The 19,807-nt window shown below is 37.6% G+C and overlaps 1 protein-coding gene across 1 annotated transcript in view; it reads right to left on the bottom strand.

Moving 5' to 3' along the window:
- Positions 1-2,212: 2,212 nt before the first annotated feature.
- Positions 2,213-19,807, bottom strand: part of MXD1 (MAX dimerization protein 1) — a 29,753-nt gene continuing 12,158 nt past the window's right edge. Inside the window, exons 4-6 of the mRNA XM_069068845.1 lie at positions 9,396-9,510; positions 7,979-8,138; positions 2,213-7,417 (exon numbers count right to left, since the gene is read on the bottom strand). Of these exons, the coding sequence (XP_068924946.1) occupies positions 7,230-7,417; positions 7,979-8,138; positions 9,396-9,510 (463 nt within the window). The 3' untranslated portion in view covers positions 2,213-7,229. The remainder of the gene's footprint in view (positions 7,418-7,978; positions 8,139-9,395; positions 9,511-19,807) is intronic.

The following is a 19,807-nucleotide window of genomic DNA, read 5'->3' as shown; positions in this document are numbered from 1 at the left end:
TCAGTGGGGTATGAGGGTGACCCTGCATTTTCAAAGACTAAGCCAGAGAAATGCAAAATACTTCAAAGTCCTTCAAATCAGGGGACTTTTCCATTGTTTTTGTTAAGAAATCTTATTCTTCCTCAGTAAATTAGACAAATTCTTGTTAGAGCATTTTCTTCACATATCCCACAATCTAGTTTCAGGGAGGTCCATTTTGGATACCATCCAAAGGAACTTGTGAGTAGATCTGAAGTAGAATGGACCTCATAATATTTGGTGGAGCACAGTGCCTTCAGGCAATCCCCATTTTACAAATGAGGCAGCTGGTGGCACAGTAGATAGAATGCTGGGCCTGGAGTTTGGAAGGCCTGAGTTCAAAATCCACCTCTGACACTTACGAGCTAGGTGACCTTGGGCAAATCATGTAACCTCTGTTTACCTGTTTTCTCAACTGTAAAATAGAGATAATAGCACCTACTTCCCAAAGTTGTTTTGAGAATCATATGAGATGATGTTTGTAAGCACTTAGCATAGTGTCGAGTACATATTAAGTGCCATATAAATGCTAGCTATTATTGTTGTTGTTATTATTAGATGGGACATCTGAGACCCATAGAAGCTCAAGGTTAAGTAGCAAAGGTATTGTTACTGGGAATACTTAAGTACGCCTGTAGTATAACATTTCTATGGAATGCACCATAGAGCAAACATTATAGTAAAGCTCCAAAATACTGTGGTACAGTAAAATAAAAAATGGATTTGATGTCAGGATTCCTTAGTCTTTGTCCCAATCCTTGTGCCACTGTGGACAAATCTGTTAACCTCTTTAGCTTCCAGTTTCCTCCCCTGTAAAATGGAGGAAATATACTATATCTCACAGGATTATTGCAAAGAAAACATTTTGCAAACATTGCAAAACTACAGAAATGTCCTTATTTATTATCATTAATTATTATTACTACTACACAAATGCTCAGAAGATATCTACAATATTTTTAGAAGAATTAATTTTTAGGAAGAGGGATCATATATCCTTCCCCCTCCATTACTTAAAAGTGGTTTGCTCAAGGTTAAAATGGCCAACCTGGAACATGACCTGGGATCTGACTCCATGTCAATGGTTCTTTCTATGGCCACCATGTTACCTCAGTGTTGACTAACAACAACAAACAATCCACGGAGCATACAGCACCTGGGGTTATGTGTTTCTTTTAATTTATTTTTATGTAAGGCTGAGTTAGCATGGTACAACAAAAAAAGACCTAGATTTGGAATTAGAAGACCTGTGTCTGTCCTGCTTCCAACACTTCTCAAGTCAACAATCATTTATTAAGCAGCTACTATGTTCAAGGCTTGATACTAGGGTTAAAAAGGCAAAAAGCAACATCAAGAAAAACAAACAAACAAAATTCATGCCAAATTTCTGCCATCAAGGATCATACATTTAACAGGAAATACAATTGTAAACTGGCAAGTTTAGTGTAGAAACTCACTAGTTTTTGAGTTTATTCAGATCACTTTTCTTTAGGTCTCAGTTCTCCCATAAGTAAAATGAGGGGGCTGGATTACATAAGGGGCTCTGAACCTGGGGTCTATAGACCTGAAAGAGTCCTGTGGAGAAATTTCAGAAAGCCCATAAGCTTAGATGGCAAAAACAATTACATTTTCATTTTCATTTTTCTCTAGATACCTTAGTAATTTTATGCATTTTATATTATGCACTTACAAACATTCTTCTGAGAAGGGGTCCACAACTTCACCAGACTGCCAATGGGATCCATAAGACACAAGAAAGTTTGAGAAGTTCTGAACTGAATGATCAATAAGATCTCTTTCAGTTTTGACATTCTATGTTCTAAGATCCTTTCCAGCTCATTCTTCATCCTATATAGCTTTGTTTTTGAAATCAAATGTAAATATGTACTTTTCTTTTTTAGAACATCACTATAGCATAAGGCTCCTATAAGTCCATCAGAATATTCAGTAATAGTTTAATTTAGGAGGTTATGATGAATAATGTAACAGAAGTCTGAACAATAGATGGGTGCAAGTGACAGCCCTATGGGATCTAAATTTGAATATATACTGTGTACGAGAATACATATGTGCTAAAAAAAAGTTTGGTTAATTTTGGGGACTAAAATTAAAAATCCAAATAGATTAACTCAAACAACATATGGAGAGATCATGAAAAGCTGAGGAGTTGAGAAAGAAATTATGGTGAGACAAATTTCTTTAATAATGAAATAATTTATTTTCTTTTTCTTCTTATTTTTAACAGTTGAACAATACAGAAGTTTACATATACACAGCAAGGTTCTCTAAAACATGTAGTTTCTAAAAATGCATGTGCTCACTGTAGTAAAAGCACCATTCTCTATGGTCTTGACCCAGGATTTACATTGGCGCGGTATTTACATTAGGAACTGAACATCTGGAAACAGAATTTCACACTCTCCCATCTGCTGCTCCCCCTATTTAGAATGTATTTACCCTTCAGAAGACATCCCCACCCCCAAATTGATGATTTTAAAGAGCAATATTACAAAGAGCACCAATTCTAGGAATAAGGGATAAAGGCAAGTGTGGTTCTTAGGCAAAATTTAAAAGAACTGCCAAAAAAAAAAAAAAAGAAAGAAAAGTTGAAGATAAATTAAGTCTAGATAAATCTACAGATTGGCCACTTTATTGACTCTGATTTTATGATTTTTGCTAGAAGACAAAGATACTCAATTTTTTCAGTCATGCACCAGCTGCTTTGAAAATAATAGTCTGGATCTAGCAGTGCCAGTCAATTAATTATTTTTTCATAAGTCTATGGCACAATAAATTAATTCATGTCATAAACATGGAGAGTAAAAAAACAAAACAAAACACCAACCATGATAAATCACACTTATAAATCCCACTCAGGTAGCTGAAAGAGAGAGAAAGAGAGAGAGAGAGAGAGAGAGAGAGAGAGAGAGAGAGAACATCTTATAGTACTGAGAAGTCTAATTATGTAGAATGAGGCATCACTTTTATCTGGGGCCCATTTGGGTTCTCTCCTCCCAGGAAGTATTTTAAATAGGAGTAGTCAGTTATCTATCCACAACTGTTGGTGCATAGCTGTACAATGCAAATAATAAGCATTTTTCCCCCACATGTTGACATGCTTGCCTTTTCCCACTAGACATTCAATTCCAAAGGGAGGGAGTTGAGTAGGATATCAGAGAAGCCAAGAGGAAATAAGGGAGAAGGCAACTAGAAATCATGTACAGCATGGTGAGAGAGAGACAGAGAGAGAGAGAGAGAGAGAGAGAGAGAGAGAGACGGAGAGAGACAGAGAGAGAGAGACAGAGACAGAGACAGAGACAGAGAAACAGAGACAGAGAGAGACAGAGACAGAGAAAGAGAAGAAACTTTTCCAATATAGCACAATGGTAAAACTTGAAATTAATACACAAGTGGGGGCAGAAAGAGGAGACCCTCCTAAACATCATTAGATTGTTACTGCTTTCATTTGTTGATGTGGAATGAGCACCGCCCTCCTCTCAAACACACAGTGTATTCTTGGCCACATCTCATAGGGTCAGGGCAGAGGCAGTGGAATGCAAGTCACAAGTTGTGTTTCATTTAATTTAAAAACAAAAACAAAAAACCCAAGGGGGAGGACGAGGGGAAGTGCCAGGGAGTCCCCTCAACCAAAGTGCTAAAGTGGTTGGCCAATTGCAGAACAAGACCCTACATAATGCCCAACACTGAAGTACAGTATCGAAATCATTTCAGCCTGTTTCTGACAGGCAGAAGAGTTCCCTGGTCTGCTCAAAGTGCTGTGCTCTTTGAATTGGTATCAAATTAGCATTAACCTTGTGACTCAAGAAATTCACATGGCGTGGTGGCTATCAGCACCTTGAAGAATTCAAGAGCTCTGCTTACCAGAAGAAAGCCTGGAATAAATACACAATGGGTGCTCAGCACTCAATACAAAGCCCCAAATAATAAAGACAATACTTTTTGGGATGTTAAAATAGAACAGCGACATGCTATATAGACATACGTTACTGTAAGAATTTCATTAAGCTTATTATCCAAGTGCAAGAGTTTGGTTTGTTTATTCCAAATAAGGACCACAAGCCTCAATTTCACCACTTGCATTGCGATGGTGAAACCTAAGAATGCAGTGATTGGGTGCTAGTTTAAATCAACTTTCACACAAAAATATGCATGTACCTATATGTACATACATATCTATCCATAGGTACAGCTGTCAAAGTCTTAAAGGCTGGGGGTTTACATGTTTGGCCCCTCCCCTCCCCCACCTCAACTACCCCATCTAAAAAGGTTTTCTTTTTAATAAAAACAAAAAACAAACAAACAAAACCCCTGATGCAGCTCTTTAACAATAATGCTGGTGGATCAGTGAATTGGAGAGAAAAGGCTGGCAAATCAGTGCTACCATTTCAGCAACGTGGGGGGAATTAGCTGCCTTGGCATGAGTTGGTTTACAACCAAGAGGATCACAGAGAAGAAACTCCCAGGGTTGGTCCCAATAATTAAGGAATTGGTTACCCTGGAGCCCAGCTTGGCAAGCTAACTTTATCTGCTTAGAACTTTTGAAAGCCATGTCTAACCCTGGTGTCAGTTTGACATAAGTGCATTAATATATGTGTATAAATATATATACACATATGTGTATACACACATATATTTATATACTAACTTCCACATTTCTACGCAATCAAATTGAAAAGGACCAGACAAACAGTGTGAAGGTCAAATAATTACTGTTTTATGTTGGGACAACACATTTAATATTCTTTCAACCAAAGAGACAAAAATGCAGTTTTAAATCAAAGGCACAACAACTAAAACACAGAAAATACTGGCGGCTCTCAGACGCCTTATTTCTAAATTAAATAAACAAGTACACAATTTTGTTCCCTCCCCCAATTCAGGCCCACAAGCTTTCCCTACCCCTCAAATCTACACTTCCTGATGCCTTAAAGCATCTACAACTTGGGGCTTGGACTTGTGAAGGTGGTTCAAATGTAACATTTCATTAACCAACAAAATGCTTGTGAGGTCTTGCAAAGGGCATCAGAGCAGGTACCTCAAAGTGCAGGCATATCTGTACCTTTTCCAAACATGTTACAGGCCGAGCTAACTCTCTTAACACTATCTTTCTGCTTGGACTCAGGAAGCAGGCTTAATAAATGCAAAAGGCATACAAGTTGTATTTCAGTGCAAATCTTCTGCTGGTAATCAGAAAAAGTTCCAGCTATTAAAAAAAAATCCTTCTTTTTTACTCCACCCTCCCACCTCCCCTTTTTCCCCACAAAAAGAAAATTAAATAGCACAAAAAAGGAAGGGGAAAAACAAGGAGACTTTGGAGTTTAAGAAATCCACTAGCCCTAATTCCCATATTTTTAAAATTCAATAAAGAATCATTTTTAAAAAGAGCCTAAAAGGAATCTAGTTTTATTTAGGCTGCTGATCAATTTTAAAGTCTGAGCATAGGCTCCCTCGGAATTTGTACTTTAGAGTATATGGAATGGCTGGAGGCAGCAAGATGTATAATCAGGCTGAATACACATACATACAGTAAAGATTGCAGGCAAGCAAAAAAGCCCATGGTGGTTGTCTATCACTGATTATGTAGCCCTTAATATTGCAAAGTATCTACGGCGTTTGGGACCGCTCTAATCACCTCGTGCCAGTTGCTGTATTTTAGTTTTATGCATCTTATGAATGGTCCAAATTCAATGAACAAATTAGCCAAAGAGGTGCAAAATATCAAGGCTTTACAATGTTCAAAAGAAAAAGATTCAGGGGAAATGAACAGATTTTAGTGAGCAGGTATCTACATACAAAGTTTCCAGAACATCTATAAAAGCATGTTGTAAGAATTTCTTCTCCATTACATTAGTTTATATAAAAATGAATAAATAGTATTTATAGATTTAATGTGTTTATGTACATATACATGTGCTCTGTTAAGCTTAAATAAAAATGCTACAAGGTGGGGGACCAAGCTGGGGAGAAACCATGGCCAAAGAAGGAAAAAAAAATCAGCTTTCTAAATTAGCAACCCCAAAGCCTCCATAAACAAGTTTCCAGGAGTGTCTAAAAGTCATTCAACAAGGTGAGGAACTGTAGTAACATTGTACTATCCCCTTGTGTTTATTTGCAACATAGAAAGTAGCAATGTGAACTTTTCCTTTCCCTAATGACAGAAGCTAGCTCAAACTAGCTCTACAGCTCAATTATTGCTGAAGGTTAAATAGGAAAATAGCTTGGAACTGGACCAAATGTTGCTTTTTTTTTTTAAAGAGGCATAATCTTTTTGTGCTAATGGGAAATGGAGATCATCTTGTTCATCTCTGAGGTAGAAAAAAAAATTATCCCAGAGACAAGTAGTATTAAACTTTGAGGAAAAAATAAATGTGTCTTGGGACAGCACTATTCAGCGATCCTATGGTGCAATCCCCAGAACATGAGATGGGGATAGATTGTACCATTTAGTTGGTGAGAAAAACATTCAAGAAACTTGATGAGTTGTGTAACCCCGAAGACGTGCTGTCCAGTCGAGGTGCCTGGTTTAAAGCAAGAGATATTGCCCAAGGCTACATACGGGTCTGGAGAAATTCATGTGCAGTGTTTGAGGGGTAAGTTTTCAGAGGATTAGGGATATTTTTCCTAGCATTCCCAGGAAAGCCTGGGGTGAGGCACACAGTTAAGCGCTCTTAAATGCTCTTTTCAAAGCTTACTTCATAGTTCTGAGATTAGGATCTCAACTTGAAAAGTTTGGTTCCTTCAGGTTTTTTGAACAGAAGTCACAATTGAACAATTTTGCTAGACAAGATACATAAACATAGCAAACAGAAAAAATTAAGATGGGCTGAGAAGACTAAATGATGACAATAAGTCAAAGGGGAGACTACTGATATTTGGGAGTTGGCTCTAAGTCTAAATATTCTTGGATGTTTCAGAATTTGGTTGGAATGTACAGTCTCACAGAGATGAATTTTTATGGACAGAGAGAAGCTAGTGGATGCAATCAGATGTGTGCTCCAGAGAGTAGCTTTGTAAACCCACGACCCTATGCACTTTTTCTTGAAAACTTAGGCAAAGCTGATTTGGGTGAAGGTGGTGGTACACTGAAACTGACGTGCAAGGGAATTGTGGGAAGGTCCGATACACTACCTAGTAAGATCCCAGAGGGAGAACCCTAAGGAAGGCAGCCGCTGCTCGAGCTCGAGCGTCTCTTATAGACTGAGACAAGTCTTGTGACTGTCCTGCAGCTTTATCCTCTTAATGCTTGAGCTGGAGTAGCCCTCGTCGCTGCAGAGGCTCTGCAGGCTTCCCCTCTCGTCCGAGTCGCTCACGCTGCTGCTGCTCCAGTCCAGATCGCCCGTGAGATAGTCTGTGCTTTCAACATCAACGTCAATTTCTTCTATAGAGAAGAGCAAAAGGGAGAGTTGAGGGGACGCACAGTCACTACAGAGCAGACAACTCAGGCCCCAACTCCAATGAATGCAAGGATGGATCTCCCTCCCTAGATGTATCTGGGGAACTGAAGGGAAAAAGATTGTTTCCTGAAATAATCCATTGTAGCCACTGCTAAAGTTCTTCGGATAAATGGCAGTCTCCATTTCAATCTAGGCTGCATCATGCTGAGGAGGTAACATGGTCATTACAGAAAGTCCTGAATTTGGAGACAAAGGAGCTGCGTTTGCATTTTGGTTCTGACACTGTCTAGCTAGGTGAACACAGGCAGGTTACTGACTATCCTTCTGAGCCTTAGTTTTCTCATCTGTAAGTCAGGGGTGACACTTGCACTTGCATTACCTACCTACCTTACAGAGTTTTTGAGGTAAGCGGTTTATAAACTTCAAGAGTACTAGGTAAATTATGTACTACTTTGTGGAGATTAGAGAAGGGAAAATATGGATGAGGAGGAGCAAAGGGAAGATATTTCAAAATAAAATCGCAGTCATTGAAAAGAGGGTCTCACCTCTGTCTGAGTCAGAGCGTTCTGAGCAGACTGTCGATCCTATGCTGTCCATTCTCATTCTCTCAAAGCCCAATTTCTCCAACTGCCTTTTCAGGTGCCTCTGTTCTCGCTGTAGTTGGTCTATTTGGTGTACTGCTTTTCTGTCACAGTCTTCAAGCTTCTGTGGGTTAAAGGAGTTTTCAGAGGAATCCTTAGATTAGGCTTAAACCAGTAATTAAAACTACCTTGAATCTGTGTCTCACTCCTGAAACATACTCCTGTCCCCAGAAGGCTTTCTGGAGTTTTGACTTTCTTGCTTATCTCAGAAAAGAAGTTCACCAGGGAGCCACTGTTATTGTTCTCCCATGTCTATGATAGCAATACTCATTTCCTTATAGGGATCACAGGTTTAGATCATGAAGGAATCATAGACTCCTTGTAGTTCATTTTTCAATAAGGAAACTGAGGCCCAGCAAGGTTAAGTGACTTTTCTGAGGTCACATGGGCAATGAGTGTGAGAGGTAGGAGTTGACGCCAGGTCCTGTGGCTCCACTTCCTAGGCTCTTTCCATTGCATCACCTGCCCCCTGAAGAATGTGGCCTAGTGCCCCAGAATCCTAGCTTTGGGGTTAAGAATGCTCTGAGCTCTGTTTTATGTGTCTAGGGGGATACACTGAACTTGAAGTCTCATGGTGTTTGAAGAAGCTATAGGTTAAAGGGTCTTGAGAAATATACCTCAATTTAAAGTCACTTTTATTCAACATATCTACCTCAGTTATAGAAGTACTTTTTATATGATGTTAAGTATCAAATTCACTTCTTTTAAAGCCTATAATAATTGTTCTTTTTAAATCATTATTTTAATCACCTGGCACAAGAGCTCAGACATTATTTCCATTTCCAGGCAGTATTCATTTTAACACATTCCAACCCTGCCATGTTCTCTGACATCAGAACAATATCCTTTAGAGCAGGAGTGTAAAATTCAAATAAAACAGGGGCCACTAAACCATACTAAGGACTTCTATGGACAGCATATTGAAAAACACATGTTTACATATTTCTTTTTTCATCAATATATCAAAGAACTAAACTCAGAAAGGAAATACATTTTAATGTAGTTTGGGCTTCACTTGGAAATATTGGGGGTCACATGTTTGACACCTCTGTTTTAGAGCAGAAAAGTTTTAAATGATATTTGTTGCCAGAATTATCTTAAGAGACTTATTAGTCAGAAGTCAAATCAGTGTTTCTCTTACTGAGGAAGTAAATATAAAAGTACTTTAAGCAGGAATTTTGATGACTGTGATATGGAATAAAATGAATACAATACTACTCTTCATATAAACTATTTGTTCAGCAGTCCACACCTTCATAACCAAGGAAAGTTCTTACTGGACAGTTAGAAATTCAAGGGAGGAAGCCAAATGTACACTTGCCTTTATGTGTAACTTTGCTTTTGTTAATAAGCTTAAAGTAGTGTGACGATTCGACTCAGGTCCAAGTGGTACAAGCCCCTTCAGCTTCTCAAGGCACAAGCGAAGGTGGGCACGTCTGCAATGCAAAAAGTCACATTCGCACTTCAGAATACAAGATCAGGCAGGACAATCCAGCAAGAATAAACATTAACAGGACAAGATAGATTTTAAAGATATCATTAGAAGAGATCTTGAAGTAATCACTTTTCTTTTCCCATCAGCTGACTAAATAAAAACCATTGAGTACTGGGAGCCTTATAGTGAAACTCCTTGTATACCACTGGTGATTTTTTGGTGATGGTGAGGCGCTACCACTTGCTCTTATAGGCTATGAATATTAGCTCACACTTCTCTTGTTCGGATTTATGTTTCTGCAGTACATAGAAATCCACATAATAATGAGACAGTCTGTGGCTAAGATCCTACTCAATTTGGCTTTGACATACTTTTAAACAGACACTTACAGGTCTCCTATTAGGACTAGAAAGAGGTACTCTATTGTAACCAGTCAATTAAGTAACAGGTATTTATCAAATTCCCATTATGTGCCAGGTAGTTTTAGGTGCAAATAATGAAGCAATCCCTACATGGAACAAACATTCTAATGGGGAAAATAACAAGGACATATACAAATACATACAGCATAAATGCAAATATATACAAAGTAGTTAAATATAAGGTAATTTGAGAAAGAGGCACTAGCAGTTGAAGAAATTAGGAAGAAAAGTTTTCATGCAGAAGATGGTACTCAAGTTGAATCTTAAAGGAAGAAAGGGTTTCTATGAGGTGGAGGTAAGGAAGGAGTGCATTCCAGAAATATGAGACAGCTAGTGAAAAAGCATGGTGATGGAAGGAGTGTTGTGTGTGAGAAACAAAGAAAAGGCTGTTTTGGTTGATCTCAGAAATGTAAGATGGGATGTAACATACAATGAGGACAGGGCGGCCAGGTAGCACAGCGAATAAGAGCACCGGCTCCAGTATCGGAATGACCTGGGGATCGAATCCCGGGCTCAGACACTTAGCACCCACCCAGAAACACCTGGCCGTGTAACCTTGAGCAAGTTACTTAACCCCAATTGCTTAGGGGTGGCCAGGTGGCTCAGAGAGTAAGAGCACCGGCTCCAGTGTCGGGATGACCTGGGGATATGCAGCACCACACCCAGAAATAGCTGGCTGTGTAACCTTGAACAAGTTACTTAACCCCAAATGCTTTAAAAAAAAACCAAAAACATACAATGAGGCTGGGAAGAAAAATTGAGGAAAGATTGTGAAAAGGTTTACAATCTAAACTGAATATATTTTATTGTAGAGATAATAGGAAACTACTAGAAATGATGTGGGGTGAGAGACGCTGAGGAAGCCAGGACATTAGTCAGGTTACAAAACTGGGAGAATGGAAGAATTGGTGGTGCCCTCAACAGAAATAGGGGAGTCTTAAAGAGGGGAAAGTTAAGGGAAATATAATAGGTTGAGTTTAAGATTTCTCTGGGACATCCAATTTCAAATATCTAATGAGTAATTCATTGTTAATGTAAGACAGAGGCTTGAGGGATAGAATGGAGGTGGATATGTAGTACTAGGAGTCATCTGCATAGAGAGAAAAGTTAAATTCATGGGAACTGATGTTACCAATAGAGAGTGTAGACAGAGAAGAGACCCAGGACAAAATCCTGGGAAACATATAGTTAAGGGTTACAATGTGGTCGAAGAAACAGCAAAAGAGATTGAGAAAGAGTGGTCATGAAGGTGGGAGACAAACCAGGAGAGAGTAGTGTAACAAAAATCCAGAGAGGAGAAGGTATTCAGGAGGAGAAGGTGGTCAACAGTGTCAAATGCAGAATATAGGCTGAGAAGGATTAGGAACAAGAAAAGATCAACAGATTTGGCAACTAAGAGATTAGAAATTTTGGAAAGAAGAATTTCAGTTGAGTTGAGGAGGTTGGAAGTGAGACTACACGGGGTTGAGAAATGACTGAGAAGTGGAGTGTAGACAACTTTTTCAAGTAGTTTGACTGAGAAGGGAAGGAGATATATTGTCTGATAGATTAATGGAATGGTAGAATCCAATTTCTAAAATTTCATTTTCTTAAGAATGGAGAAGACTTGGATGTATACACAGTAGGAAAAGAACTAGTTGATAGAAAGAGGTTGAAAATTTGAGAGAGAGGATGATACACTATGCTGGAAAAGGATGGGATCATGTATACATGTAGAAGGGTTGGCCTTGGCAAAAAAGGGTCATTTTTTGTCAGATACTGGGAAAGGAAGAAAGAGTGGGAGCTGCTGCCAAGGGGTTTTGAGATGAAGAGAATGTGAGAAGAGGCAGCTTATGTGGGAAAAAAGGCTCTCCTTGAATGGTCTCAATTTTCTCAATAAAGTAACAAGCAAACTCCTTAGCTTAGGTGGCGTGCAGGGTGGGAAGGGAGGCTTAAAAAGAGAAGAGAAGGTTTGGAATAGCTCCTGTGGGGAGAGAGATAGGGAATCAATTAGGGAGAAATAAAACGGCTGCCTTGATGCAATGAGGGCCCAGTTGAGGTTGGATAACATGAATTTCTAATATACACAGTCAGCACAGTTTTGAGACTTCCTTCAGCTGTGTGCAGTAGTGCTTGAGTAGGAGTGGAAGAGGTAGATGGTGGGAGTAACTCAGAGCTGATGTTCGGCAAGAGAAAACTATTGACAGGTAAATGTCACTATGCAGATAGGAGACAGCCGAATATAACTACTTTCCAAGTCACTAAACTTAAAACGACTAAAATAGGAAGATGTGGAGCAAAAGTTGGGAAAAGATAGAAAAGAATTATATTTTTAAAAAGTACTAGGTAAGAAGAGTTTACTAACATATGATGTGTGGTTCACAAGTATCCATTAGGTTTCTCTGAAATAACCGATACCTTGGTTTGGAACTTTATTATACCAAAATTTAAGAATCATTCCAATATGGTTTCTGTGGTAAAAGGAAAAAAAAAACCTACCACAATTTACCTTTTTTTAAGGGCATAACTGAATTATACCTTCTCAGACTATTCTAATGTAAACTGATCCCTTCTTCCCCTGAACTCACACCTTTATTGTTGATATCAATACTCATTTTGTCAAAACAGAAAATCTAAGACATCTGTTGTATCCTTAGTTTCTCAAGTCTATACTTCTCCAATTAGAGAATAAAGCTTTTTGAGGGCAAGGACAGTATTATAAATGTCTTTCTGTCAAAACTCTAGTAACCATTTTGTGCAAAGTTGGTATGTAATTGATTGAGATGATGAGATGAAGGACAGTCATAAAAAGCTGAAAGGATTAGGCTTCTTTTCTACAGTTTCAGATGACAGAACTGAAACTTATGGTTGGAAGTTAAAAGAAGGCATTTTGATTCAACATAAAGTGGAATTATGAATATGAGCTTGTCCAAAAATGGAATAGGGCTGCCTCATGTGATATTATGGGTCCCTTCACTGGAAGTATTAAACTAGAAGTTACATAACACCCTTATCAGGATTATATAAAGATAGATTGCTGTATAGGATAGGATAGAATGGACTTAATGACCCCTTACTTACTTAATGACCTTCCAACTCTAAAACACTATGCTATTCTGGTAGTACATGCATAATCCTCTGAGTTTCAGAATTTCAGGTTCACTGCAACCTATAAGCAGAGTAATTTAACTATGGGCAAAGTCAAATACACTGAAGCTTGGTTTCCCCTTTTGGATTTTCTCCTCTTAATAGTCTTATTTAGTGGTCTTGGGTTAAGAAAGGAAGTTATTATAAAAGGTCTATCAAAAAGAGAACAAATCTTTAGAGAATGGCCAACTGATCAGCATGCATGATCCTCCCATAGGAGGTCAGTTCTGATACCTCCTCGTGACTTGCGGATTTTCACTTACTGTGGATCAAATAAGCATTGTACTAGGCAGGTAAGAGTATCTGAACAAAGAAGTCATCATCCATCTTTTCCTTTGATGCTGAAACAAATTTGACCCTACTCAAAAGTAGGGAATGGGAGTGTGCTATCAGCAAAAGAGTCACTCTTAACATCTGTAACATTTCCTTAACACCAGGCTTTCTTAGTACAGAATAATATGAAACAGATTTTTAAAATGATTTTTAAGACGATTTTAAAAAATATTTTAAAAAATAGTTAAAAATGCAGAAGTGTGATTTCAGAACTAGTTTGGAACTGGGAGTACAGACTGTATAAAAAGCACCACCCCTTCCTAAGGCTTCCATTCTCTCTGAAAATCTTTAGATTTGGAATGATGTACTATCTGCAAGTGAGGAATCAGATTATCAGTTTACCTCACCTCATTGCTGCATAAAAAAACTAAAAACTGAGAGAAAACTGCTATTAGCAGGTGAAAACATTTTTACTTTGTAAGGGAATATTTTGGATGAAGTTCAGAAAAGTTGATTATTTTATTGAAAATACCATGTGAGGTTGTAGTTATTTATTCCTCCACACACATACAGCTCCTACTTACTACATATTTTATCGATCAATTTCCAAATTAACAGCAAAAATCAAGGTTGACCAAAACTAACATCAAAACCATATTAAAAATTGGATGGAGTGTGTATGGGGGATGGAATTTGCAAAGACTACATAACACTATCATGTTAGTCTTTCCTTGGTGTATTTAGGTTATCTGAATATTTAAATTATTTTAATGGTAGCAGGCAGATAAAAGGATAAAAACAAGAAAACATTCTTCTATCTTTAACCATTTCTTGAACTCTAAGGATAGTAAACTGACTGAAGGGGCTGTTATTATTTAACATAGGTTTTGTAAAAGTATCTTAAGCTTGTCAAAGAACAAAACAACATTAATTCTCTCTTCTTTGTCTGTCTTTCTCTTTCTAAGTAGTTCAAATCAATGGTACAAGTGGTAATTCTTCACAAACCAGCTTTGCATTTATGAAAATGTGACTGCAGTCCCTGGGGGGAATGTAAGATTTTTAGCTCCATGATATTTTATAGACATCTGTAACAAAGCTCCTTTACCTGCTGACAATCTACAAAGGTCAGTTTAATTATTCTAAATATACCTTTGGCCTGTAATAGTCTTCAAGGACCAATCAACCTGTGACCTGAACTATAACTGGCAATTAGAAGAAACAAACAGAGCCCAATGATGGCCATTTTTTTTTGGTTCACTCATTTATTTCAACAGTATGGAGAACTCCCAGTGTGGAAACTCCCTCAACTGATGACTAGTTTAGATCACTGGATCAAAGATGTAGAACTAAGAAGGGATCTCAGAGGAGTCTATCTACTCTAGTCTCTTCATATTACAGATGATAAAACTGAGGCCAGGGGAGGCATTAAATGACTTTCTCAAGGTCATAAAAATTGAGATGAGAGGCAGGATTTGAATCTAGGTCTCCTCTGACTTCAGAGACAATGTTTTCACTGAATTATGCTGATTCCCCTAAAATTAAAACTTTTGTTTTGGCAGAGCATTGTGTGTGTGTGTGTGTGTGTGTGTGTGTGTTTTCTGCAAGAAGCATGGAGGGAACTCTAGAGGAGTGTCAACATTTTGCGTTGGCTTCCCTATTCACATTTTCTAGATGTGTGACAGGTATAGCACTATAGTATGGGCAGATTATTGAGTAGGGAATTCTTTCAAACGTGTTTCTGTTTGCAGAAGGGTGATTACTGCTAGGGAAATGAAGATAATTAAAGCAATTTAATATTTCTTTTTAAGTCAGTTGGGAACTGAATTGCATTTTACTAGGCAGATGAGAATTTCAGGCTGTTATTCTATAAAGGAGATTGAAGTCTTCTGGAATTAAAAGATTTAAGGGAATGTCTGACCCATTTCCAGGGAAGCACAAATCTTGTTTAATCTTAAAAAAAAATAACATGAAGTTAATATGTGCAAGAGGAAAGACTCCTTCATGGTCAATGATATGAAGAAAGAACAATTAGAAGGGAAATTAAACTACACAGAGCAAGACTCAAATACACTCTAACTTCCACTCTTGTGTTCTAGGGAGCAAGATTTAAAACTCAAGTGCAGAAACATGAAGGAACGCTGTTAGACACAAGTTAGACACAACAGTTCTGGTAGATGTTAGAGGCAGAAGGGAAGTTAGGGATCATCTAGTCTATCCTTCTACCCCATATATAAATGTCCTCTAAAGATCCTCAACGAGTCTTCTAGTTTCTGCTTTAATATTTCCAGAAATGAGGCACTCACTACCCATGAAGCCATCCTAGTCCATTTCTGTATACCTCAAATTATTAGCAAGTATTTCTAATTCATATCTGCCTCCCTGTGGCTTCCACCCATTGCTCCTGGTTCTTTGCTCTGGACCCACAAAAGCAAATATTATTGCTCTTCACATGGGGGCCATTCAAATATTTGATATTAGCCATCATGTTCCCAGTAAATCTCTTCTCCAGAAGCACTATCCTTGGTTCCTTCAACTATCCTTCATGTGGCATAGTCTCTAATTCCTCAGTTTTGAGTTATAGGATCATAAATTAAGAGACAGAAGGACTTTGGAGATCATCTAGTTCAGTCTCTTTACAGATGAGGAAACTGAGGCTCAGAGAGGTTAAGTGACTTTTCCAAGGTCATATAAGTACTAAAACAGAAAGTCAGGATTTGAGCCTGAGTCCTCTGACTCCAAATCTGAGTTTATCCCACTATACCATACTACTCTCTTCATCTAGACTACCTTATTCTATGTATGAGCAATTCTTTAAAGTGCCCTTTGTGATGCGGTATCTAGAACTAGATACAATATTCTAAATGTAATTTAACTAGTATAGTAAGTACATTGTGACTATTACTTCTCTTGATCTGGATATTAAGATTTCTAATAATGCAGCCTTAGATAAAATTCTTTATTTTGGTAATTTGAACACACTATTGGGTCATGTGATTTCAGTGAACTAAAATCCATAGGCCTATTGATACCAAGTCAAAGAATAAAATTTCCATTGATACGCCTCATTTTTCAAACCTGACATAAAACATGGTCTATATTTCTCTTATGCACCCATGTTACATTTAGTAGTATAGTTATTACATATATGTCCTATCTCCCCATTAGATTGTTAGCTCCATGAGGGCAGAGACCATAACTTACCTATCTTTGTACTTCCCCTGGCACCTAACACAGTGTTATAATAAAATATTTAACACATGTATAATAAAATGTTTGTTAAACTGAATTTAGGTTAACTTTAGCCTCTTAACCTTAAAGAATTCAGGACACATTTGCAGACAAAAACATGAAGGGAATGAAAGACAGTGCTATTTTTCAGGAAGAAAATGCAGACAGAATCAAAGATCAATTCAACTTAACAAAAATTTGTTATTAAATGTTTATTATGTAGAACGTCCCTACTCAGGCCCTACTCTAATGTCCCATAATGAAGTGAAGGTGACCATGGGTTCTTGAAAGCTAAGCCAGTGAAATGTAAGTTTTGGTAGGTCCTATAAGACTAGAAAACCTTCAAGTACAGGCTTAGTGAGGGATGGTTTACTTCTTGTTTGATGATCAGACTATTTAAGGTGATGACTTCTTCAGTCAAAGCTAACTCTAAAACAGTGGAAGGAAGTGAAAGTGAAAGGAAGCAATCTGCATTTTAGTGGAGGGAGTACCCATATAAAGGAAATCACAGGTTCCTTAAGTACTGAAACAAGTGATGGGCATTGGAGCCCACAAAAAAGAAGTCACCATAGTGCCTGTCCTCAGAGTTCGTAGTCTAGGAGGGGATATAACATATATACAAATAACTATAATACAAAATAAAATGTGGAAGGCACACAGGAGAAGTCAAATGAGAGAAATGGGAGAACTGGACAGGAAGTTCTCCCTTCCTTCTCCCCTGCAATATTGACTTACTGGGGTAAAATGTATGGCTGTGGGTGACAGATAAGTAGCTTCAGATACTTGTATCTTCCTTTCAGAAATGAACAACTGGGATTCCACTACACCTATAATGCATTTGCATCCATTAGCTTTATCAGAGGAGGATTTTACTAAAGCAGATTGGTCTAAGAAGGCTGGTAAAAACCCAAATCTCAGATGTCGTTTTAAAGTATTCATTATAGTGAAAATGCTAGATTATGATGTAACTAGTAAAAATTTAAGTTAGTAATTAGGCCCAAACTTGCTATACCAGTGCCTCCTATGCACTAATGCACACTAAGTTAAATGGGATAATAGGTAGGGAATTTAAAGATTTTTTTTAAAAAAACACCACTTTCCTAAAAAGAGAAGACAATAAAAAAGAACTCCAATACTATATAATTCCACTGCACACTTTCCGTGATTCATGCCAGTCTCAAAGGAAACTCTCTACCATATGAGGCATTCCTTTTAACTAAGCTTCAAACTATAGGTAGGCAGGAGGGCAGAGCAAACTACCAACTGATAACTTTGAATCTGGCTCTTCTTATTTAAGTCTTCAGACTCACTCTCACTATGATTATGCTGTCTCCTCAGACTGACAAATTTGGAAGCTTGGGAATGGGTAAGTCAAAGGGACTAGATCACAGATAGGCCATGAATGACATTAACTGAGGGGACTACATCTAGCTAGTGAATTTAGACAATATATGGAGTTATGTTTTTCATCTCTACCACTCTCCAAAATATTTCTTGGTTTCATCAAATTGCTGATTGTGAGTGGAGTCTCATAGGATTGCCAAGTCAGGCCTTACTCTCTCTTTGATAGATATCAAGAGATGCACTCTTGGTAAAACCGTCATTTATACCCTCTGTGGTTTAAGAATCAAGAGTGAGTAACCTGGTGGATATAAGTAGGTAGCAATATAATTTCAGTGGTGACCTATGCCCATGAAATGTGGTATAAAGACCATCCTTTAGGAAATGCATTATTTGAAAAGGAGGTGAATTGGTAATTTGAGAAGAGCAAGATATGACAGATGGACAGGCCAAGTGTCATGCTGGATCCACAAAAGATAAAATGGAGCTCAAACATATTGGTTGTATCTCCTACAGAGGCTCTACTACAGAACATAGACAAAAATACAAGATTAAGTGATATGGATGGGTTATATTATATACTGATAGAGAGAACCCATATGGATAAGATTATGGATTCATTGAGGTAGCATTTAAATCAAGTATCCCCCTTTATTTGAGTCTTGCAGTTATGGATGAAGCATGGAAAGAAGCTACAGGATTAAGACACAACACAACGATTGGTATATAACAGCTAATATAAGTGGCGAAATAGGCAAGTTGGTTGAGGGCCCGAAACATACTTAGCCTTTTACCACCTCCAATTCATTACCTAAAATGGCTGCTTCATTCCTGTCAACCAAAACAGGTCTCTTCCCTGACTCCCATTTCAAAAACTTTGACACTGCCTCCATAAAATTCTACCTTGTTCCAGGCAAGTAACCTTACTTGCCTCTTCAAATATCTAATATTTCAATATATTACTCTGTATGGCCATACAGCTGTCCATTACATAATTTTACATACCTGTCTCCTGTGTTCATATATGTATGTGTGTACACATACATATTTATATATCCCTATCTATCTCATTTTCTCCATTGAACTAGATTCTTCAGTGATAAAAGTCCAGGTTTTCTATTTCCTTTTTAACTTCTCCATGGTCTCATAACAGTATTCTGCATATCACAGACACTTACGTAATATGGTTGACCAATGGAATATGATCTATTATCTCTGAGAATTTTTCACCCTTTAATTAGAGTGTTTCTGAAAATTACTTTTTGTAAATGAAGATACCCAATAAGAGTAAAGCTAGGTCCAATAAAGAGTACCAGAGGTGAAAAAAATGCTACCTTATTTATATGGGGAACATCTTATTAACTCAATCTGAGTTTCTCAAGGTAGCAAAATTTTCCTGATATTATATTTCTGGCTTATTAAAATGTGAACACTCATGCTAATTACACAACTTTATAGGAGGTATGATGTTTGGGGATTAGACAGAAAGAGATTAAAAATAATCAATTGGGTACAAGCATGTGTGGCTTTTGTGAATATTTTCCTTGTTCTGTTTCTCCAGGTCAAATGAGGGAAAAGTAGGGGTAGAGTTGCATATACTAAATATGAAATTTATCATATTAATAATTCTATAGTTTTTCACAGAAATATTAATGTCCTCAAAAAATACTGGCGATATCCAAAGTCTGCATTATGATCAATAAGCCAAGGATGCAGTTTTAGTCTTGATAAATGTAGGTGTATTTAAATGAGAGGGAGCCAAGACACACTAGAGAGAAAGGGAAGACAGAAGGAAAGAAAAAAGGCTCTAAACTTATTCTTCAAAAGCAGTTGTGAGTAGACTATCATCCTCTTGTTTCTCTGGAAAGTTTTAAAAACTTCTTACTAACCTACAACTAGCTTCTTCTT

Source organism: Petaurus breviceps, unplaced genomic scaffold, assembly GCF_028583685.1.
Source record: "Petaurus breviceps papuanus isolate PSGF00001 unplaced genomic scaffold, PetGlider_PUasm1.0 90775, whole genome shotgun sequence".
In the NCBI taxonomy this organism is placed as follows: Eukaryota; Metazoa; Chordata; class Mammalia; order Diprotodontia; family Petauridae; genus Petaurus; species Petaurus breviceps.
This window is presented reverse-complemented; position numbering and strand designations above follow the sequence as displayed.